Source organism: Saimiri boliviensis, chromosome 3 (genome assembly GCF_048565385.1).
Source record: "Saimiri boliviensis isolate mSaiBol1 chromosome 3, mSaiBol1.pri, whole genome shotgun sequence".
NCBI lineage: Eukaryota > Metazoa > Chordata > Mammalia > Primates > Cebidae > Saimiri > Saimiri boliviensis.
The window spans coordinates 67,514,292-67,535,450 of record NC_133451.1 but is presented as its reverse complement, the minus strand read 5'-3'; the positions used below and the strand labels follow the sequence as shown (position 1 = coordinate 67,535,450).

At 40.3% G+C, this 21,159-nt stretch overlaps 1 protein-coding gene across 1 annotated transcript; it reads left to right on the top strand.

The window, feature by feature from the left end:
* Nucleotides 1-17,426: 17,426 nt before the first annotated feature.
* LOC101048540 (C-X-C motif chemokine 2) lies at nucleotides 17,427-19,199 on the top strand. The gene is made up of 4 exons (XM_039468548.2): nucleotides 17,427-17,672; nucleotides 17,770-17,893; nucleotides 18,005-18,088; nucleotides 18,929-19,199. The coding sequence occupies exons 1-4, from the start codon at nucleotides 17,573-17,575 to the stop codon at nucleotides 18,942-18,944; spliced, it is 324 nt and encodes a 107-aa protein (XP_039324482.2). The 5' UTR covers nucleotides 17,427-17,572; the 3' UTR covers nucleotides 18,945-19,199.
* The last annotated feature ends 1,960 nt before the right edge of the window (nucleotides 19,200-21,159 follow it).

Here is a 21,159-nt window from a genome sequence, read left to right as displayed (position 1 = left end):
CTCTGGGGACTTGTACTGGCTGGAGTGCTCCTGAGGCTTTTTATATTATTGCAACACAAAATGTGTGTAGATACTCATTCTTGCACTATGTTACTGGAAATTACACAAAATTCAGTATGTCACTATGCACTTTGAAACTGGCCTTGACAGAAACAAACACTCCCAGGTCTCTTAACAAATCTTCAGCAGGTTAAAATTTAACCTAATTTAGTATACTTTGTTAAATGTACACACCTCTGAATTTGATTATTTTTATTTGAATCCCTAATTTTATAACAGTTATATTTGAAATAAACTTACATAGAAACGTTGAAAGAAGAGTCTACAGAATTCTGGAATCTTTTTTGCCCAGATTTTCCAGTATTTCCTAAGAACAAGAAAATTCTCTTATAAAAGCAGAAGGCAGCTATCAAAACTAGAAAATTAATGGTGATGCAATGCTAATACCTAATCTATAGATTTTATTCAAATTATGACAATTATCCCAATAATATCCTTTACTTTGATGGGTGGATAAACGGATAAATAGATAAAACTGTTTCAGAATCCAGTGTAGATTCAAGTATTGCATTTAGTTGTCATGTTTCTTTAGTTTTCTTTATTCTGGAACAATTTCTCAATTTGAATTTATCTGATGTTTCCTTATGATTAGGTCCATTTTGGGCAGCAATATTCCAGTTTGCTGTTGTATGTCTCTCAGTACTTTTTGTTATATGTCCAATATGATTTGGTTCTGTGTCCCCACCCAAATCTCAAGTTGAATTGTAATTCCCAGTATTGGGGGAGGTACCTGGTGGGAGGTGATTAAATCATGGGTGTGGATTTCCCCCTTGCTGTTCTCATGATAGTGAGTTACCATGAGATCTGATGTTTTAAAGGTATGTGGCATTTCTCCCTTTGCTTCCTCTCTCTCCTGCCACCATGTGAAGATGTGCTTGCTTCCCCTTCACTCTTCTACCATAATTATAAGCTTCCTGGGACTCTCAAGCCATGCTTCCTGTACAGCCTGCAGAACTGTGAGTCAATTAAACTTCCTTTCCTTATAAATTACCCAGCATCAGGTAGTTCTTTATAGTAAACTACAATTTGGAATACAACCTTTATTTCCTAATACACAAAAAATAATTAAAAGAATTTATCCCCAGGAAGTAGGACATTAAAATATGTTTATGTCCTAGAAACAAACAAACAAAAATAATTGCTGAATATATTAGTTTGCTAGGGCTGCCATAACAAAATACCACAAACTTGGTGGCTTACACAACAGGAATTTATTTTCTCACAGTTCTAGAGGCTGTAAGTCCAAGATCAAGGTGTCAATAGGTTTGGTTTTTTTCTGAGGGCTCTCTCCTTGCCTTGAAGACAGTTGCCTTCTCATTGTGTCCTCACATGCAATGGTCTCAACATTTTTGGCACCAGAGACCAATTTCATGGAAGACTATTTATTTATGGACTGGGGTGAGGGGATGGTTTAGGGATAATTCAAGTGCATTACATTTATTGTATACTTTATTTCTATTATTATTACACTGTAATATATAATGAAATAATTATATGATTCACCATGATGTGGAATCAGTGGGAGCCCTGAGCTTGTTTTCCTGCGATTAGACAGTCCCATCTGGGGGTGATGGGAGACAGTGACACCTGAAGTGTGTTGCTTACGTCCAGTCTACTTTGTAATCCCGTTTTGGTTGCTGTCACTGCAGAAAACCCTGCTTCACAAAGACAGGATGTTGGAATTAGAAGCAGGATTTTCAGTACTTTCGTGGCAATCTTGGGATATTTCACCTTGACTTTAATCCGCAATGTACGGAGATTTGAAGTTGTCTCAAACATACTTTTAAGGCCATTGTCATTTGCCATATCAAGTAGTTGATCCTCTTCTAAATTGACAAAGTCAACTTGCTTGGCTTATTTACAAATGGGTCACAAATTCATTCCTTCCCAGTTCTGGGGTCTTTTGTAGTTAGAAAGTAATGCTTAAACACTTTTTGAAAGCTGAGATAGATGATCATGCACCAGCTGGGAGAAAAAAGGCCATGGCTCAGTCTTTTTCAAAATCTTTGCTAATTTTGAAACATGTCAAAAATTTCAATGTTCACTCTTTGCCCCCATAATTCCACTTTGGCTATGAATGCAGCCCCTCTATCTGCCAGCTTGAACACAGTTGTCATTCTCTCCTGGAGTGAAGGATTGAGTTCACTGAGCAGGTTGAATATGTCACACAAGCAAGTTATGCAACCCATTCTCTGTCACTGAAATGTGCTGTCAGTGGTGTCTATTTATCTAAAATAAATCTCTGGAGTGGCTCTAGTAACTCAAACACTCTAACCTGGTGATCTGTCTTTAGAAAGCCATCTTACTTCTGTGTATAAGAGAAGACTTGTGTGTTCTGTGTCCACCTCCTTGCAGAGGTGCATGAACAGACATCAGTTAAGGGCATGCACTTTAATGTGGTTAATAATTTTAATCACATCTTGCAAAACGTTTTTAAATTTAGATGACAATTTTTGGCTAGCTGACATTTCTCTATGGATGACACAGTGTGAAGACTTACATTCAGAAATGACCTCATTGACCCAAGTACTGAAACCAGAAAGCTGTCTAATCATGGCAGTTGGTCTGTCCATGCATATACCAACCCAAAATGACCATTCAAGTTTTTCTGATATGTAGTCATTCAAAGACTTGAATAGTTCTGAAGCTATGGTGTTTGCTGGCAACAAAAGTGCACATATCTTCATGCACATCTTCTGAAAAATACATTGCACAAAAATAAGCATTGTTGCCTTGTTCTCAACATTAGTAGACTTGTCAACTCAGATTGTGTACCACAGTGGCTCATTAACTCTCTATAACAATTGTGCCTCAGCATTCTCTACTATTTCATCAAATCATTTACATATGGTATTGGTCGAATGAGAAACACATGCCCCTTTTTTAACTGCAGCCTCTCCTAAAAGTTCATGACATATGTCCTTAGCAGCAGGCAGGATCAACTCTACACCAACAGTAAAGGGCTTCTTAGCTTTGCGAGTGTGGTTAGTCACTACAAATGATGCTGTTGGTACAGACACATTTGACGAAATGTTGACCTTCAGCAATTGCTTCTGTTCTTCATGCTCATGTTGTTTTTTTTAAAACTTGCACATTCTCCTTCTAGTCACATCGGCAGCCATAGCTAAACAACGGACAGACAAGAGGACGCAACTACTCTGCTACCTCAACCCCCATCTCATGTATACTCTCTCTACATTCTATATATCCACCCTGACACTATAGCCTGCAATATCTGCTTTGTTAAAGGGCTTCTGTAGGAATCATGACTCCATTTCACTTTATGGAACATGTATTTCTCCTTAGCAGCTCTCAAACCTCTTTTGTCTTCCTTCCATAATTCCTTCCTTTCATTTTTTTCTTCCATCTTTTTCTTCCTTCTATCCTTTCCTTCTTAACAATTCTTGTAGTTTCTTATTGCAAATATAATTCAGTTTGGGTATAGAGAAGTGTAAAAAGGAACAAGAGTCTGTCCTCTGACCACCCAGAGATTATGACTATTCAGGATTTGATGCATTTCCTTTCTATCCTGTGTGTTGTGTATATGCTACAAAACTAAGATTTTACAGCACACACGACTTTATGTCGTGCTTAATTTACCTTCTACAATGATGCTGGTATTTCTTAGCATCAATACTTCCGCTTCATAATTTACATGTCAGTATTTTTACTTCTCTTGCATCTCTGAACTATCACAACATGTACTTTTAGCTAATTTTTTAAAATTAAACTTTTTAGTGGAGTTCTTTCTCCTTCCTAACCCCACTGTGCTAAGCCAAGTCCTCCTTTTTGAGGCCCAGACTGTAAGACCGGTTGCCTTGCCGGGAGGCCAGACACACCCACCTCTGCACTCAGCACCTGACTCTGTGCTGGGCATCTAGCTCTACCGCATGGCTCCCCTGGAAGGCTCCACCTGATGCAACCCTGGCCTGCCCTTGTACTAGAAAAACCTGCCCAACAACCTGCCAACCAATAGCGGCCTGCCCCATTGCAATCTGCTCCCCTGGAGCCAATCAGAGCACCCAGCTGTTGCTCATTACCCATAGCCACAAAAACCTCACACTCCAGGAAGTCAGAGGGACTTCTCTGCCCCCCTTTCCCCCGACCATAGAACCTTACCAGGAGCTGAATAAATTGGCATTTAATTTTCTTATACTGGCCTCAGTTTCCTCATTTTAAACTCGGCAATAACCCTTACACAGACCAATATGCGAATCTCTGAACCAAAGCTCTCCTCCTTTACATCCTGCCAAGTGAACTTTCTAAAATGCAAACCTGACTGCCTTCCCCGGCTTTAACCTTCAATGTCCAATTTCATGCCATGCTTTTTAGAGCATATAGTTTACTCCCCTGACTCTGATCAAAACATTTCTCTACTTAGCCCCTCTGGTCTCTCCAGGCTCTTCTCTGGCTCTGTCTATCCCTCCTCCTACCCTCACCTTCAGCCTTTGAAATTCTTGTACCTGTGAGTCTTTTTTCATTCCATTTCCCCCATCTGGAATACTCTTCCCTTTGTTGGCATGATATAACATATGCATTCTTTAAAATTCAACCCAAGCAGCACCCCTGCTTGAGCACTTCCTAAAGGGTCATTCTTTCGCCCTCTACCTCCCTGTTTGGATTAAGATCTGAAGGTTTGTTTCTCCTGACCTGGGAACCTTTCTGTACCCAGTAGCCTGGAAACCCACTGCAGCTTTTCTTAACTGACTTCCTGATTGCTTTCCTCTTAAAAATAGTAGCTGAATCCGAATCCCAAGCACCTCACACATAGTAAACACTCAAGAAAAATCTGCTGAACAGTGTTGGTCTTTCACAGTCATCCTGGCTCAGCAGCCAAGAGTTCCTGTGCCCAAGGCCAGGTTCCTTCTGTTGGCTCCATTCTAAGTTAAGCATGCTGTGACTCACTGTTTCCTAGACAATGTCATTTGTTACCCTGGCTATGAAGCCCTGTCCACTTGTGGAATTTCCCAAGGATTTCAGAATCTCCCTTTAAAATCCCTTTCTCCAAGCATTTCCATCACAGAGGCCTCAGGATAAAAGAAGTTATAGAATATTGTTACCCTGAGGATGAATCAGCTATTGCCAAACATTTCCCACATGAACTTTGCTTTTAACACCTACAAAAGAGAAAACAAAATGTGGCTTTCTTTACAAATTTAGTGAAATAAAACCTAACAACCTAATTTTAATGTAGCAGACATGAGTGTAATTTGAGTAGAGATCCAGAAAGATAGAAAGATACCAATATGCCTAGTCCAAAATACCACTTTAGTGTCAAGGAAAGAAAAAGCTTTGAACCGAAGCTAAGGACAGCTTTTCATAAAATCACGTAGGTCTCATTCATCATTTTGACCATACAACAGAATCTTCTTTCATTTGTTACTGTTACTTCACCTGTGGCTAAACTGGGCATGCTACCAGTGGCTTCTGCATTGGGAGCCAGAGTCTAGATGCGGGAAATGTGGTGACATCTGAAAACTCAGAGATGCCAGCATCTGTGGAACCTCAATGGATGTTAAAATGCTTGCCTGGGGAATCCTGAGGTCCAGGCTCCCAAGAAATGTTGTGGCTTTTGTAGTTCAGGAGGCCGGCCAGGAGGGACTGGTACCTAGCTGCTTCACTCCTTTGAGTCTTCAGCTCATAGGATGGAGGCATGTTACATCTCTCCCTGCTGCCTGCAGCTTGGAGGATGTGCGGTGTTACGTAAGCTCATTTGTTCCTGCTGTCTGCAGCTCAGTAAATAGAGGCATGTGGCACCCAGTGGCTTTTTTCACTCCTGTAAGTAAGTGAACAGGGGTATGTGTTACAGCCATTTGGCAGGTTGTGGGTTCTTGTCCTGTGACCAAGAAGAATGACAGACACAGACACTGGAAAGTGAGCAAGGAAGAGAAGACTTTTACTGAGTTACAGAAAAGCACTCGACACAAGAGGGGACTTGAATTGGGTAGTCCTCTGTGTCAGAGGGGAGCCAAAAGCAAGTAGCTGTCTGTAAGGCTGAGTCTGGGGTTTGTATGGGCTCAGAATGAGCAAGTGTATGATGATTGGCCCAGGGGTGGTCCTGGAAAAAGCACGAATAGATTGGCTAAAAGGCATCGAGAAAGTTCTCACTCTGGTCATGGACTCTATCCAGAACTGGCAGCTCAGTTTTCAGGCTTCAGACTGTCTTTGGCTTGGAGGTCAGGTTTTACCAGGATGCAGTCCTGTCTGCCTAAGAATCTGTCTATCTCCTATTGCTAGCAGTATAGCCAATTTGAGCAGCCATTTCCCAGTCAAATTATGTCACTACATAGCATGGCAAGTGAAGATCTTAACTATACCCAAACAGATTATTATAAGTATCATCTTCCCCATTCTTATGTTCTAGTCTCCAGCAGAACATATCAACTGCCAATTCATCAGAAATACCACCACCACCACCAACAAAAAAAAAAACCTTTCAATCAGGAAAATTTAAATTTATTAGAATTACTCAACAGGAGGAACAATTCTCTGACAACATTTTAGTGTCTCAGAAGGAGGATGTTCAGAGAATTGGGCTCAAATTAAAACTGATCTGACAAGGTAGGGAAAGGACTGGAATTGGGCACAGTTGCTGACATGATAGTTTAGAGTTGGTGGACAAAAGAGGTGAGGGTCTTGCCAGAACAAGCAAACTTGTCTGAGGAGTGATCTGCTAGCTCAGGTGTGCAAACTGATGTCCTAGATAAACTGACTTATGAGAATAACCTGAAGCAAATGACAAAGTTCTCCATGAACTTAGTTTTATTTTCTATGTAAGAATTTCCTGGATCAAAGATGTAAGTCATGCCAATACAAATAGACCTAGTTCTCAAAAGAATGCCCTGAAAAGTGGAGAACTTCTCGGTAGCCTCAACTCCTGGAACAGTACCTAATAAAAAAATAAGTGCACATAGAAATATATCTGGTAGTCAAAAACATTTGTTGAGTTGAATGAAGATTATCTTGGTCCTAAATACAATGTTAAATAAGATAGACATTGTTGCAGAATTGAAAATGTCCAGAAGAGGAAGCCAGGAATCTGAATTCTAGTACTGATTCTACCACTAAGTACTAATCTCTCTGAACCTCTGTTTACTTACCAGACTAATGAGCAAATTAAACTAGATTATTTCTAAGACCCCTTCAGTTCTAAAAGACAGTATTACTTTCCACATTCACGTAGGAATATTTGAGCCTCCTGCAGACACACACTTGACTGTTAGAGCACACAAGCTTCAGTTGTTGGTAAGAAAAGATAATGCATTCTGAGATTCCGGCTGAGAGGAAGAGATATCAAATTCTCACTTAGTTCCTATTAATAGTAATTTGGGGCAAAATAGAATGCTTCATGAGCCCCAGGACATGTATGTAGGCATAGAATGCCCAGATTTATGATCCAGAGTAAAAAAAGTCCTCATCTTCTAGTATTTCATTCCTAGAGTCTTTGCTTGTTTCAAATAATAACAATAATACTAATAATAAATAAAAGTGGCATTGCTATCAGTCCAGTGGGAACAACTCCTAAGAATTTTCTGTGCATGAGAGTTGCCTAGATGATGAAACCCAGGAAAAATCAACGAGTGAAAGAGAAAACCAGCTAAAGGGGAAAAAATGTCCAAGAGATCCCAGCAGAGAATAATGAGGGCAGAGGACAGAGGCTATAAGGCAGGTGTCCCCAAATTTTTTACACAGGGGGCCAGTTCGCTGTCCCTCAGACCATTGGAGGGCCACCACATACTGTGCTCCTCTCACTGACCGCCAATGAAAGAGATGCCCCTTCCTGAAGTGCGGAGGGGGGCCAGATAAATGGCCTCAGGGGGCCGCATGCGGCCCGCGGGCCGTAGTTTGGGGACGCCTGCTCTAAGGGGAGGAAAAAGAGGATAAAGTTCATGCAAATTATGTTCCTGCAGAGCTATAAGCAGTGGTGTGTTGGTAAGATGGCTTTCAATTTAAAAAAAAAAAAATCAGACTTGTAGCATTTGCTGATTTCTATAAACACTCCCACTATGGCCAAAATTATGCTTCCAACAGTCAATAACTGGCTATCAAATTTCCTGACCATTTAACAAACTGCTCTTGTAAGCCCAGATGAGCTGGTCAGAGCGCAGCAATGAGGTAAGTGAGGCTGACTGAGTAGCTCTCACTGACCAAGGGTGAGCTCCTATAGGACCCTCCGGAATTACTGAATACTTCTTCTGGGGTGTTATCTTCTTTTACTGAAATTCTCACTATGCTTTGCTTTAGGGAATTGGTATTCATATTCTGTAAGTCAAGAGGAGTTTTTTTTCAGTAGGAGCTTGAATAAATCGAAATGGATCAACTCTCAAGTGCCAGACACCTCTGTTCTGAGGTTTAGATGACAATTATTACATTACTTCAGTGATCCTTGGCCACTCTGAGATGGGAGTGGTCAGGGAGAGAAAGGAAAGGAATGTTAGTGAAACCACTTCCTGTTCTCACCCTGCCCTGGGGCCTCACTTACTATCAGCTTTGCCTCTCAGACCTTGGCCTTCCTGTGAAATGAACATTCCTTAGCCCTAGCTTCCAGGAATATTGGATGCTAGACTCTAAAATAAACTGATATCATTCACAGGCCATGCCAGAAGAAAACCAGGAAACATATGGCAAAAGAAATGTTCTTCAAGAAATTATTTTCCATGTCATATTTGCATAAATTTGTAATGGACTTGTCACTTCCATGAAGGGGGAAACCAGCATGACTCTAGCATGCTGGCATCCTGGTGTCCTTGGCAGATAAGATCAGACTGTTTCTCCTCTTGCTTCTTTTCTGCGGTTCTTAGTGGAATCATGACCAGCAGATTTGAAGGTACAAATGACTATATTCAACATTGTATGTGCTATGAGTGAGCAGCCTGAATTGCTCAACAATATTTCATTTGGCTAATATTTCAGTTTGTTGAGTCATAAACCTGACAAGTAGCTACAGCCCACAAAATGACATTTTCTGACTCGGTGCATGTGAGAGAGAAGCGGTAGCTAAAGGTTCAGCACAGCAGACACTGTTGGCACAACCATCTGACTCCACAACCTTGTTCTAGAATCTAGATTTCCCTCTATTTGACTCAGTGGCTTGTTTTATAAATTCAGTGTAAACCTCAGACCTTCAAAAATGTATACCAAAACACATGATGAACAGCACCTGGTGTTCAGCCTTCTTTTCTTCTGACTATGAAAGTGTCCCACCAGGAAATAACAATAGCTGTCAGCCTATTAACGCATGAGCAATTTGATGCCTCTTATGTGAAAAGTACAAGTTGAAAAAAAAAAAAAAAAAGAAAAGTACAAGTTGAGAAATGAATTTCCTGCTGCTGAAATTCTAACATTTAGAAACTCTTCAATGAACAAACATAAGCATATTCTCTGAGTTAATAGTGGGGAAACAAAGGATTTTCTTAAACCAAACAATTTAAGTGCCTTGACAAATGTCAGCATAGTGGAACAGGATCTTAAGCCATCAAACAGTGGGTTTTCCTTGTGGTTGTAGTTTTTCAAAGACCTATTGAAGAATCAAGAAATGCTGATTCTTTGTTTTTCTTAATCATGTTCTACTGTCCTATGTTATCATAAAAGTGACTTTATTTAAAATGTTAATTTTAGTTAAAATTAATGGCTTTCTCACCTGATATCTTAACTATTGAAACATGTTATTTACACTCTCGGCCTTGAGCTTGAACTTTGTTAATCAAGAGAGTGAATATTTAGTGTTAAGGAAGTTTAGGAGATTAAGGATCATTTGGTGCCCACACTAGGGTCTAGTTCCTCAGGTGGCAGAAGTGTCCCCGGTTCTCTAGGACATTTGTGGTTTTTTTGCAAGGTTGTGCTAGATCTTCTGAAGCTTAGGCTTAGGACAGGGGGACTTTCTTTCCTGGGTCTAAGATCAGTAATGGACCCCATATGGAACTAACCATAACATGATACCCTTTTTTTTTTTTTTTAATTGTCTTTTCTACATTTTAGAATGTCTGCACTTTAAGAACAAGTTGAATATTTTACCCTTCTTTTTATCCCTAGTTCCTTACATATCCCCAGTAATCATATGTAATGTCTGGCATAAACACTGGGTTATTATCACCTGTGACATCCCTGTCTGCTCAGCCAGAGTGTAGCTCTTGTGAGGGAAAGAATAGACACTTTGATTTCTGGATCTCAGTGTCTCCCTCAATCCTGGAAATATGGTTTCCATTTAATAAATAAGTCCAGTGGTTGAGTATATGTGTAACCTTACAACTGCACTGAGGAAGAGGAGAGACAGTGTAGTCAATGTCCCACATAACCTGAATGTTAGTTTGGCAAACAACCGAATGAGGCAAGAATAAAATGTAGAACCAGAAGGGTTTGGGAGTAGAGAAGTAGCTCCCTATCTCCATTTCACCACTTCAGCTGCTTTAATTTTATTTCTCATTTCAAAATCTTCCTTCCTGAATCTTGGATTACCAGTTGGCCAGACTTTCGAAGTTAGCTAAGTAACGTCAAATTCCTCGGATGTGCCTCTCTTTTCCCTCTCTTGAGAATCTTTTATTATATTATGTTATTTTTCTTACCACTCTCAAGGTCTCCCATTCTTTTTGAGCTCATGAGCTATCCTTCGTCTGTTCCTTGGCTGGATGCACAGGGATGGAGGAGTGGGAAGGGAAAAGAGGCAGTCACGGTGTTTCACACACTGCCAAAATTTAACAGTTTTGTTTCTCCTCGCTGCTCTCTCCTTCCAGGGAGGTGACAGGACTCTGGAAGCATGACTGTATTTGTACTTAAGAGACTAGCAAGCACTGGTATTACCAACCTTAGCAAAGATTTCTGTGCTGCAGAATGGATACAAACTGGACAGTGCTGCACTTAAAATGATCACCTCAATGTGTATCCTTTCATGGAAAACAAGTATAAGCCAAAATACAGCTGGATGGCCCTAAGTATTTTGCTCTGCATAAATCCCCTGGGACCTTTCTTACTTTCAGACAGTGTGGTCTGGGAGCTACAATAATGACTGAGATTGAGTAGTTTTCTCCTTGGTGGAATGAAAGCATACGGTCAAATTTAATCTGATTTAAAGGAAATGAATTGAAGGACAGTAGAGATTAGACTTTTGTAAGGGACCGTTGGGACCTTAAAATTTAAAATATAGCCCCTGTCATTGCTTATGCTCCAAGTGTAATTGTTGCAGGTATACAAGAGAGCTATAATGTTTTATCTCACAAAACTGTATTTTCTATCTGTTTTTATCATGGATATGTATGCAAAGTAGAGAAAAAATGAGTATAAAGATGTAAAAGAAAAGGATTACATCCCAGGTAAATACATTATTATGGAAACTCCTCGGTAGTCCAAAGACTTTCAGTTTGTATCCAACAAATAATTTATATATGCTATTGAATTCAACAAAATTCTATAATAGAAACAAAGAATGTGGTCACATTATTAGCATATAGGATAAATATTGGTCTTGAAAGAGTCAAAGCATGTTTCAGGCTCAAATGTGCAGTTCTCAGAAAGGTATTGCCTCAGTAATGGGGATCAAATTAATCTAAGACGAAAGGGTATTGTGAAGCGACAATAAGAAATCTTAGAAACAATCTAGAAATGACCAAACTTATCCCAGGTAACCTAAATATTTCCCCTACATTTTATTTTCAATGCCACAAGAGTTATTTTGCTAAAATACAAATACAACTCACTTATGTATAAACATTCCAAGTTTCTCTTTCATCCACATTTTGAGTTCCAAATTTTTTAGTATGGCAGATAGATTAGTTTCATAATGTGAAAAATGGGTATATTTTTGGTATCCGTCTCTTCAGTTTGTATCTGTGTATAAGATGTTACAGACACACACACACACACACACACACACACACACACACACACACACGCATGCACAATCTCTGCCCTCTTCCAGATATAAAATGCATAAAATAACATGTTAATTATTAATGATTCATAATTATAATTTTAATATTAGCATACTGCTCTTTTGTGTACTATCATAGACAATTTGGTTAGTTGAGTTAGAATTTAGCAAAGACAAAGATTTTGACAAAAATAAGCAAAGAATGTTAAAATTGAACAAATACTTCAATTGATTTTTTGAAAAATTAACACACAAGGAAGTGGGATACCAGTGGTAAAGTATTAATGTTTAATTTTTTCTTTATTTCCCTTTTGTACCTGCCACAAGCAGTATTCATAGCTGGATATAATAATTCGTCGGTGTGGTCCACCTGACCAAAGGACTGAAACAAATTCTGCTAAATGAACCAACATTGGTGCTATGTTAATCTTTTAACTCTGCTGAGAACACTGCCAAGCAGCCACCCTTATCAGCAAGAACCTCCGAAGCTGGCATTTCTGCTGGAAAAAGCTCAGGTTACGCAGCAATTTGCTGTAGCTGCCTGTTGTGCAAACTTTTGGGGAGTGATGAAACTAAAATGGAATGTGCTTCAACTCTTTTTTTTCTTGATTGGAAATTCTCAACAGATACTATCTACAAAATGGGAACTTACTATATAGTCACTGCCCTGATCAATATGTTAACTTTTCTGAAGGAATATTTTTACTCCTGGAAGTTCTTTTTTTGATCTTGTGTGACCAAATGTTTAGTTTTATACAGTTACCCATGTGTATAAGACAAAAAAGTGTCACAACAGTTTAACTAACAATATGTGATGCATTATGGCATATGTATTTTTAGATTCTATCCTATTACATTTTATTCCATTGTATTTTTAAATACTGGTTGCAACCCACACAATTGACTTTATGACCCTCTAGTGGATTATGACTTGTAGTTTATATGTATTGAAGTATTACTCTAGTCTCTTGATGACAGAACCACGCTTTAACAGTTTATAGTGGCATCTCCCTTCTCATTAGTGCCTTCTAAGATACTTTGAGAGCTGCTAGAGCTAAGATGCTTTGCTAAATCTTTTACCTACGCTACCATCTGCCTTATATGTATATATATGTATATACATATATACACATACACATACATATGTGTATATACATATATATGTATATATGTATATCTGCCTTATATGTGTATATATACATATACACATATGCATATGTATATATACATGTATGTATACATATAAGGCAGGTGGTAGCTTAGGTAAAAGATTTAGCTAAGCATCCTACCTCTAGCAGGTAAGATATATATATATATATATATATATATATATATATTTTTTTTTAATAGAGACCGGGTCCCACTACCTTGCTGAGGCTGGCTTTGAACTCCTGGCCTCAACTGATCCTACTACCTTGGTTTCTCAGAGTGCTAGAATTACAGGTGGGAGATACCACTCCCACCCTGCCTTCAATCTTGATGTCAGATTCTGATATGGTGTTGGGAGTCACTGGGAACTTCATGGAGTGAATTTTGCAGCTGATGGCACAATAAGCAGGAGATTCTCTGGGCTGCTGGGTCTCTGGGGGCTACTAGTTGTCATCACTTCTACAAGTTTGGTTCCTAATCCAAATGGTATTAAATATTTTAATAAATGCATTATTTTCTGGGAGGGTTGAGAAATACTAAAATCTCTTCCATAGACTTAATTAAGATTCTTTCACATGTCTTCTTCTTCCCCGATCACTTCCTTCCTCGTCTAGAGAAAGACTGGCTTTAAACCTATGAGCTTCTGAGTCAGTCTTGGATTTGAATTTAATTTCACCTCAAAGACCTTGTACTCCAGTTTCCTTACCTATAAAATAAGACTCATGATACCAGCCTCCCAGCATTCTTGAAATTACTAAAATGACAGTGCACTGAAAATCTCAGGCACTGCATTATAATGAAGAATTGAAATCTAATAAATAATTGTTACTTCCCTTCTCTTCTTTTGGTGCTTTATCTCCAGAGCATATGTTTCAATGTGTGGTCATCACAAACCCTGAGCTAACAAGCATCCCACTAAAGAACCACAAACAAGAAGTTTTCTTCAGCAGGACCACAACCCAAAGCTGGAGTGCCAGAGCCAGTAAGGAAAAATTTAACACAATTAATATAAACCACAGTTATCAAAAAAATCGCAAAACCCCACAGAACATGTCAACTGCTATGTTTATAATACTATGAAGTATTCCTAGGCTCTGGTCATTGAGAGGCTGCTTTAACTCTTTCTTTAGTGAAAAAAAAAAATAGCAAGAAATACACATAGTATGTAACTAGGTCAATTATGTATTTCTTTATGGAGTCAGACACAACAGAGGAGTTGTACCACTGTCCACTTTGTATGGGTGGCAGCAAAACTTGAAAGCAAAGGAGTCACTAAGCATAAACAGAGTGAGGACTATCAAATCTTATGATAACAATCCTGCTATCTGTCTTCTATTCTGTAATTCCAGAGTCCCATATCTCCACCCCCATAGATCTACCTCTAAAATCAGTTGTAATTCTTATTTATCTTTCTAATCTGTTCCTCTAGAGGAATAAGCTTTATGCTGGAAATTATATCAGGAAAGTCTTCAAGGCAAGTCAGGGTAAAGCAGAGCCACACCACTCATTTTGCTGCCCAATTAGCAAGAATGCCAGTGCTCAGCATAGAGCAGTAAGCCCAGATTTTGCAAGTATATTAGATTGTACTAGTCAAATCTGAAAGATACAATAAAAATTAAAGAAGAGAATGGAATTTAGGAAACTGTGCTTCCACTTTAGAGATAGCATCTTTGTGTTAGTAGTTGCATGGGTTTACAACTTGTGCCTGTAACAGTGGCACTCAACTTTGTTAAGACAAGAAGGGATTTATTATGGTAGGTTTCAGAACACCAGTGCTCTTAAAAACTTCAGAAGCTTGGTATGATGTTGTCATAAGTTATATCATAGAAAGTGGTGTATTAAGAAAAGAAAAATAATTCTACTTTCTTCTCAAAAGCAAATAATTTTTAGTAAACAAGTTCTAGGAGTAACATACATACTTATCCAAATGATGAGCTGATTCTTGAAATTTCTCATGTTTTAGCATGGCTGTTACTGTGGATAAATAGAAATTTTACTCTTCCTGAGTATTTACTCACATCAATACTTTGGGATGGGTCTGGCAATTATTAAAAGCAGATGTTTTCTATTGTTCTTTAGTTCTTTAGCACAAAACAAAGAAGTTTGGGCAGCTAGCTGTTAATGCCCAGGCAGTCATTTCATAAATATTTTCTAATAAATGGATAGGGTAGAAGTTTACTCTTATTTTCATTTTATATTGAAAGTGATTGAAACTAAATTTCAAACAAGCAATAGATCAAAAATTATTCTAATATGCCATAAGAATATAAATGCATGCTTCTTTAAAATTTCTGATACTGAAAAAATTTAAAGATAAATCAGAAGATGTTTCTTTGAAAATATTTCTTTCTTTCTTTTTTTTTTCTGTATTCATAAGACTTTACCAGAGTGGTTCTGTTTAGTTAAGTGTCTTAGTCAGTTTGAGCTGCTGTAACAGAATTCCATAGACTAGGTGGCTTAAACAAAAATTATTTCACAGTCTGGAGCCTGGGGAGTCCAAGATTAAGATGCTGGCAGATTTCATGCTTGGTAAGGGCCCTCTTCTCAGTTTGCAGATGGTGGCCTTCTTGTTATGTCCTCATAATGCAGAAAGGGAGAGAAAGCCAAAGATTGAAAGCTCACTGATCTCTTATTATAATGGCACTTATCCCATCATGGGAGCCATACCTTCATAAACTCATCTAAACCTAATTACTTCCTATGATTCCATCTTCTAATATTAGCACACAAGGGAGTCAAGGCTTCAAGATCTAAATTTGAAGGAGACACAAACATTCAGTCTATGATAGTAAGGTTGTAAAACACCACTTCTATTTTGTTATTTAACAAATATTTATGTAACACTTTAAATGCGCTGATGGTTTACACATGTTAACAATATTTCTAACAACCCTGCAAGGCAGGCACTATTATAAGCTCTTCTACAGGGGAGAAAAATGAGCAAATAAAGCAAAATTACCAAGGTTCATGAAGAAAGTTAGTGGTATAGTTGAGACTTCAACCCTGAGAGCCTTATCAAGTGAACTCTACAGCAGGGCATCCAGGGAACACTCTATTCCTAAGGCAGTCTTGCTTCTTTATCCTCCTGCCATTCCCAGCCCTTCTTATATCAGTGGCAGAATATCTCACATATCCCTGAAGTCTGCATCCACCGCCAATAATTAAGACAGAGTATTGTAGGCCTACAGCTTAATTTTTAAAGGGAGAGGAGCATTGAAATTGATGGTGAAAAGTCAGTAACCCAGTGAGAAGGCATCAGCTAAACAGACTTGGAAATGCTTCACTGACATTCCTCTAGAACTGAAACTTCCTTGATAGCTGTTTCTCTAAAGGGAACCAATCCCAGGATGCTGGTAAATACCGATGGCATGGTAATGCAATTACATTAGTAATCTGATATATATATATATATAATCAGAAACGTCTGCTTGTGCTTAGGCGAGTAAACAAGCAGAAGCTCATTCCCTGCTCCTTTTCTGGTGCCCAAGGCCTTTTCTGCCCAGGGACAGTACTAGAAAAGGCAGACCTCTGGAGCCCAGCAGGCCCTTTGTAGTTCCCCAGTGACTTCCATGGATCAAAACACACCCTCCCATACAACAAAAAAGTGATGCTGCTGGAATTACTAGAGTTCGAGATATTCCAAGGTTTCAAAGAGGGGAAAGATGGGAGATTGCAAAACTGTGTACTAAAATAAATACTGAATTGACCCTTGGCAATGGTCTGTTCCCGGACCCAAACCCTGGCTCCACTACATTAAACATACACACACACACACACACACACACACACACACACAGAGAGAGAGAGAGAGAGAGAGAGAGAGAGAGACAGAGAGAGAGAGAGAGAGAGAGAGAGAGAGAGAATTTGTTTTTAAGACCATAAAGCATCAGGAAGAAGACAAAAGCTCTTACGCCTAATCTGAAGTGACAGATGTATTGTTAAAGAGTGCGTTTATTTCAAAGATGAATGAAATCTGCAAAAGTCAAACTAAAGACAGGATAGATACTGCGGTAGTTCTTGCCCTAACTCTTCCAGTCCCAGCAACTGAAATGTCTTTCACAGCAGTAACTCCCCCCGCCCGCCCCCAAGGATGTAGCGCCGTCCCAGCGCCTGTCTAAGGGATCGGATCCGCCGCGCGCCGCACTGGGTCCATCCGTTTCTCTGAGAGCGGCGGGCTCTCGCTCGCCCTTCAGGGATTTGGGGCAGAAAGCGAACACCCCACAGTTGGAGGGAGTTATGCAAGACAGCCAGACTCGGCCGTCACTCGTGAGTGACCCGACCCCACTCCGCCCCGGGGGCGGGGCCTGTGCTTTCTTCCGGACTCCCGATCGATCAGGAGCTCCGGGAATTTCCCTGGCCGGGGGGCTCCGGGCTTTCCAGCCCCGAACATGCATAAAAAGGATTCGCCGACCTCGGGGAGCCACAGAGCCCGGGCCGCAGGCACCTCCCCGCCGACTCTCCCGCTCCTCGCACCGCCGCCCGACCCGCCCGCCGAGCCCCATGGCCCGCGCCGCGCTCTCCGCCGACCCCCGCAACCCCCGGCTCCTGCGGGCGGCGCTGCTGCTCCTGCTCCTGGTGGCCGCCGGCCGGCGCGCGGCAGGTGGGTCCCGGCGTCCGGGGGACCCCGGGCGGGACGCGGCTGGGGTGGCGCCCCCCAGCGACGGCCCCGCTCAGTCGGCGAGTCTCTTCTTCCCTAGGAGCGCCCCTGGCCAATGAACTGCGCTGCCAGTGCCTGCAGACCCTGCAGGGGATCCACCTCAAGAACATCCAAAGTGTGGAAGTGAAGCGGCCGGGACCCCACTGCGACCGAACCGAAGTCATGTGAGTCCCGCCCCGCGCCGCCGCCGCCGCCGCCCGCTCCCAGGCCCTCCCGCCGCCCCGACCCTGTCCCCAGCCCGACCTCCTGCCTCACGGATCCCCTTCTCTCTGCAGAGCCACACTCAGGAATGGGCAGAAAGCTTGTCTGAACCCCGCATCCCCCATGGCTAAGAAAATCATCGAAAAGATGCTGGACAGGTGAGTGATGGTTTCCGTGGACGCAGGCGACTAGAGCCGCTGGTCAGAAAAACTGGCATCTGGCCCCGAAATAGTAAATCAGGAAAACCCAAGCGTTAGCTGAAGGACTGAAGAAAAGATTATTTTATACAAAGTTGCCATGAAGGTTATTAATCTGCTTTGGTGCCTGAGGATATTCACAGTGCCCGGGGTCCACACCCAGGTTCTTCCCTCGTTCTTGATTGTAGGTAAAACTGCCTTCATTTAATTTCTCATTGGAGTTTGCCAGTTGTGCTGAAGTGCTTTCACCTGTTTATAAACACAGACTTCATTTCCCCTAGTTTCTATTGAACTTCAGACCTAAAAAGCAGACTCCTGGTTTTTTTTTTTTTTTTTTTTTTTTTTGTAAAAGTTTAAGGGTGAAGAGCAGAGATTTCACAATGATACTGCACTGGGTACATATCTGGGTGCCACCACCTATTAGCCGTGTCACTCAAAGACAGTTATTTAGTTTATCTGAGACTTAGCAAAACAGTGAAAATAACAGTAGCTACATCATGAGATTGCTGTGAGGCTTAAGTGAGGCCCAGTATGACAAAGAGCGCAGGTTCTGGCTGTCTTTAATCCAGTAATACAATAGACACCACCGCCCCCACCCCACCCCCCATTCCTAAAAGAGCATCCCAAGCCTAGCGGTCTTTGCCACACAGCACAGCTGTCACCCGCAGTAGCCACTTGGGTGCCAGGCTGGGGAAAGTGCATTCAGAAAACTCTAGAGCCTGGGGGAACAGGACGGGCGAAGAGTGTTGTGCAGTCCGCTTTCCCGAGCACCTACTCAGGGCACCCATTTTCTCATTACAGTGACAAACCTAACTGACCAGAAGGAAGGAGGAAGCTCATTGGTGGCTGTTCCTGAAGGAGGCCCTGCCCTATAGGAACAGGAGAGAAAGAGAGACACAGCTGCAGAGGCCACCTGGACTGCGCCTCATGCGTCTGAGCGTTGCTTGGAAGTTTTCTATTTATTTATTTATTTGTTTGCTTGTTTTTGAAGATTCTATGTTAATATTTTACATGTAAAATATTGAGTATTATTGAATCTACTTGCACACTGTCCCATTATATTTATTGTTTATTTTATGTCAAAGCCAAGTTAGTACAATACTGATTCCTATTTGAGTCAAAGGTAGAGAAGGTTTTCAGCTATTCTCTAGTCATTATGCTAATATTTTTGAGGAACCCACAACATGTCAGCCACTGTGATAGAGGTTGGGGGAATCCAAGCAAATGACCAGTGAGATTAACGTGAAGGCAGGGGAGTGTATATTTATCTATTTTTGTAACTGTAAAGATGAATGTCAATTGTTATTTATTGAAAAGATTTCACAGTGTGTGGTCAACATTTCTCATGTTGAAGCTTTAAGAACTAAAATGTTCTAAATATCCCTTGGACATTTTATGTCTACCTTGTAAGGCATACTGCCTTTTTTTAATGTTAATTATGTATTGTTTGTTTGTTGATATTTATTGATATTTTCACAAAAGACATGAAAATAAAATATTTAAAAATGCAAAATGTTTCTTTTATTTTGGGGAGGAAACAAGGACTGTCTTTGCTGAAAATCTGATGATTTATATCAATATTTATTTCTCAAAGTTTTGTTTTCTGAGCTTTCAATCTGCTATATAGATAAATCAAACAATGAATTATGCCTAACTTCATGTTTTGATTGCTGTCTCTTCCCTTGGCTCTCACCTAGTAAAGAATATGCTTTACCAAACTATGGTCTTGCCCCTGATGGGAGAATCACTGATACATATTGCCCTTTTTACAAGAAATTCCTAACTACCTTGTTACCCCAATTTACCTCCTTCAAAATATGGAGGGGGGAAATTTGTCAGAGATGTTTTAACTAGAGCAACTCCATCTTGAATAGGGGCTGGGTAAAATGAGGCTGAGGTTTGCTGGGCTGCATTCCCAGTAGGTTAGGCATTGAAAGTCACAGGATGAGATAGGAGGTTGACACAAGATACAGGTCATAAAAACCTTGCTGATAAAACAGGTAACAATAAATAAGCCAGCTAAAACCTACCAAAACCAAGATGGAGAAGAGAGTGACCTATGTTCAGCCTCACTGCTCATTATGCACTAATTATGATACATTATCATGCTAAAAGGCGCTCTTTCCAGCCCCATTACGGTTTACAAATGCCATGGCAACTTCTGAAAGTTATCCTATATAGTCCAAAAAGGAGAGGAATCCTCAGCTTTAGGGAATTGCCCACCCCTTTCCTAGAAAACTCATGAATAATCTACCTATTGTTTAGCATATAATCAAGAAATAACCATAAAAATGGCCAATCAGCAGCTCAGGCTGCTGCTTTGCCTATGAAGTAGCCATTCTTTATTCCTTTACTTTCTTAATAAATTTGCTTTCACTTAAAAAAAAATTACATTCTTATAGTTATCTTAACAGGGATCTCATTTTATTGTTTTTGCTCCATAGTTTTTCATATGCTTGCTGACAATTTAATGAAGATGTCAGTAAAATAGTGGCCATTTTGTTTTTCAAAACTCAAACAATTTGTGTCATAATAGAAGCATAAAAAGTGAGCGGCTGAATACTTCACTGGTGGAAACTTCTGATTGAAATTTGGGTTCAACGTTCTAACCTTCAGCTAAGATTAATGTTGTTTCAATCCTTTATGGCAATATAACAAATACAATGCTTTTAAGATTTGACTGGATTCGTTTGCATAATTCCTAGTGGAATTTTGATAGAAACTTATAGAGCGTTTATCGAGAAAGTCCTCTGGGGAGCTCTGAATTCAATGATGCCCCAGGATGACAGTAGCACTCCAGGACAGAAACACAACTGTCATGTCAAAGGAAGAAAGACCCCAATAATCTAAAAGAAACCACACTCCAAACCTGGAAAGGAAGGACATTTGTACATTTGTGAGGTATCTGCTTGTCTCTGATTCAGGACTCATTCCAGAATTCGGAGCCTTGGCAGAATTCCAGAATTGTAACTGCCTCTAGCACAGGCAAGAAGGTGAGGCTGGCAGCCTCCATACTGGAGATCAAGTTCTGG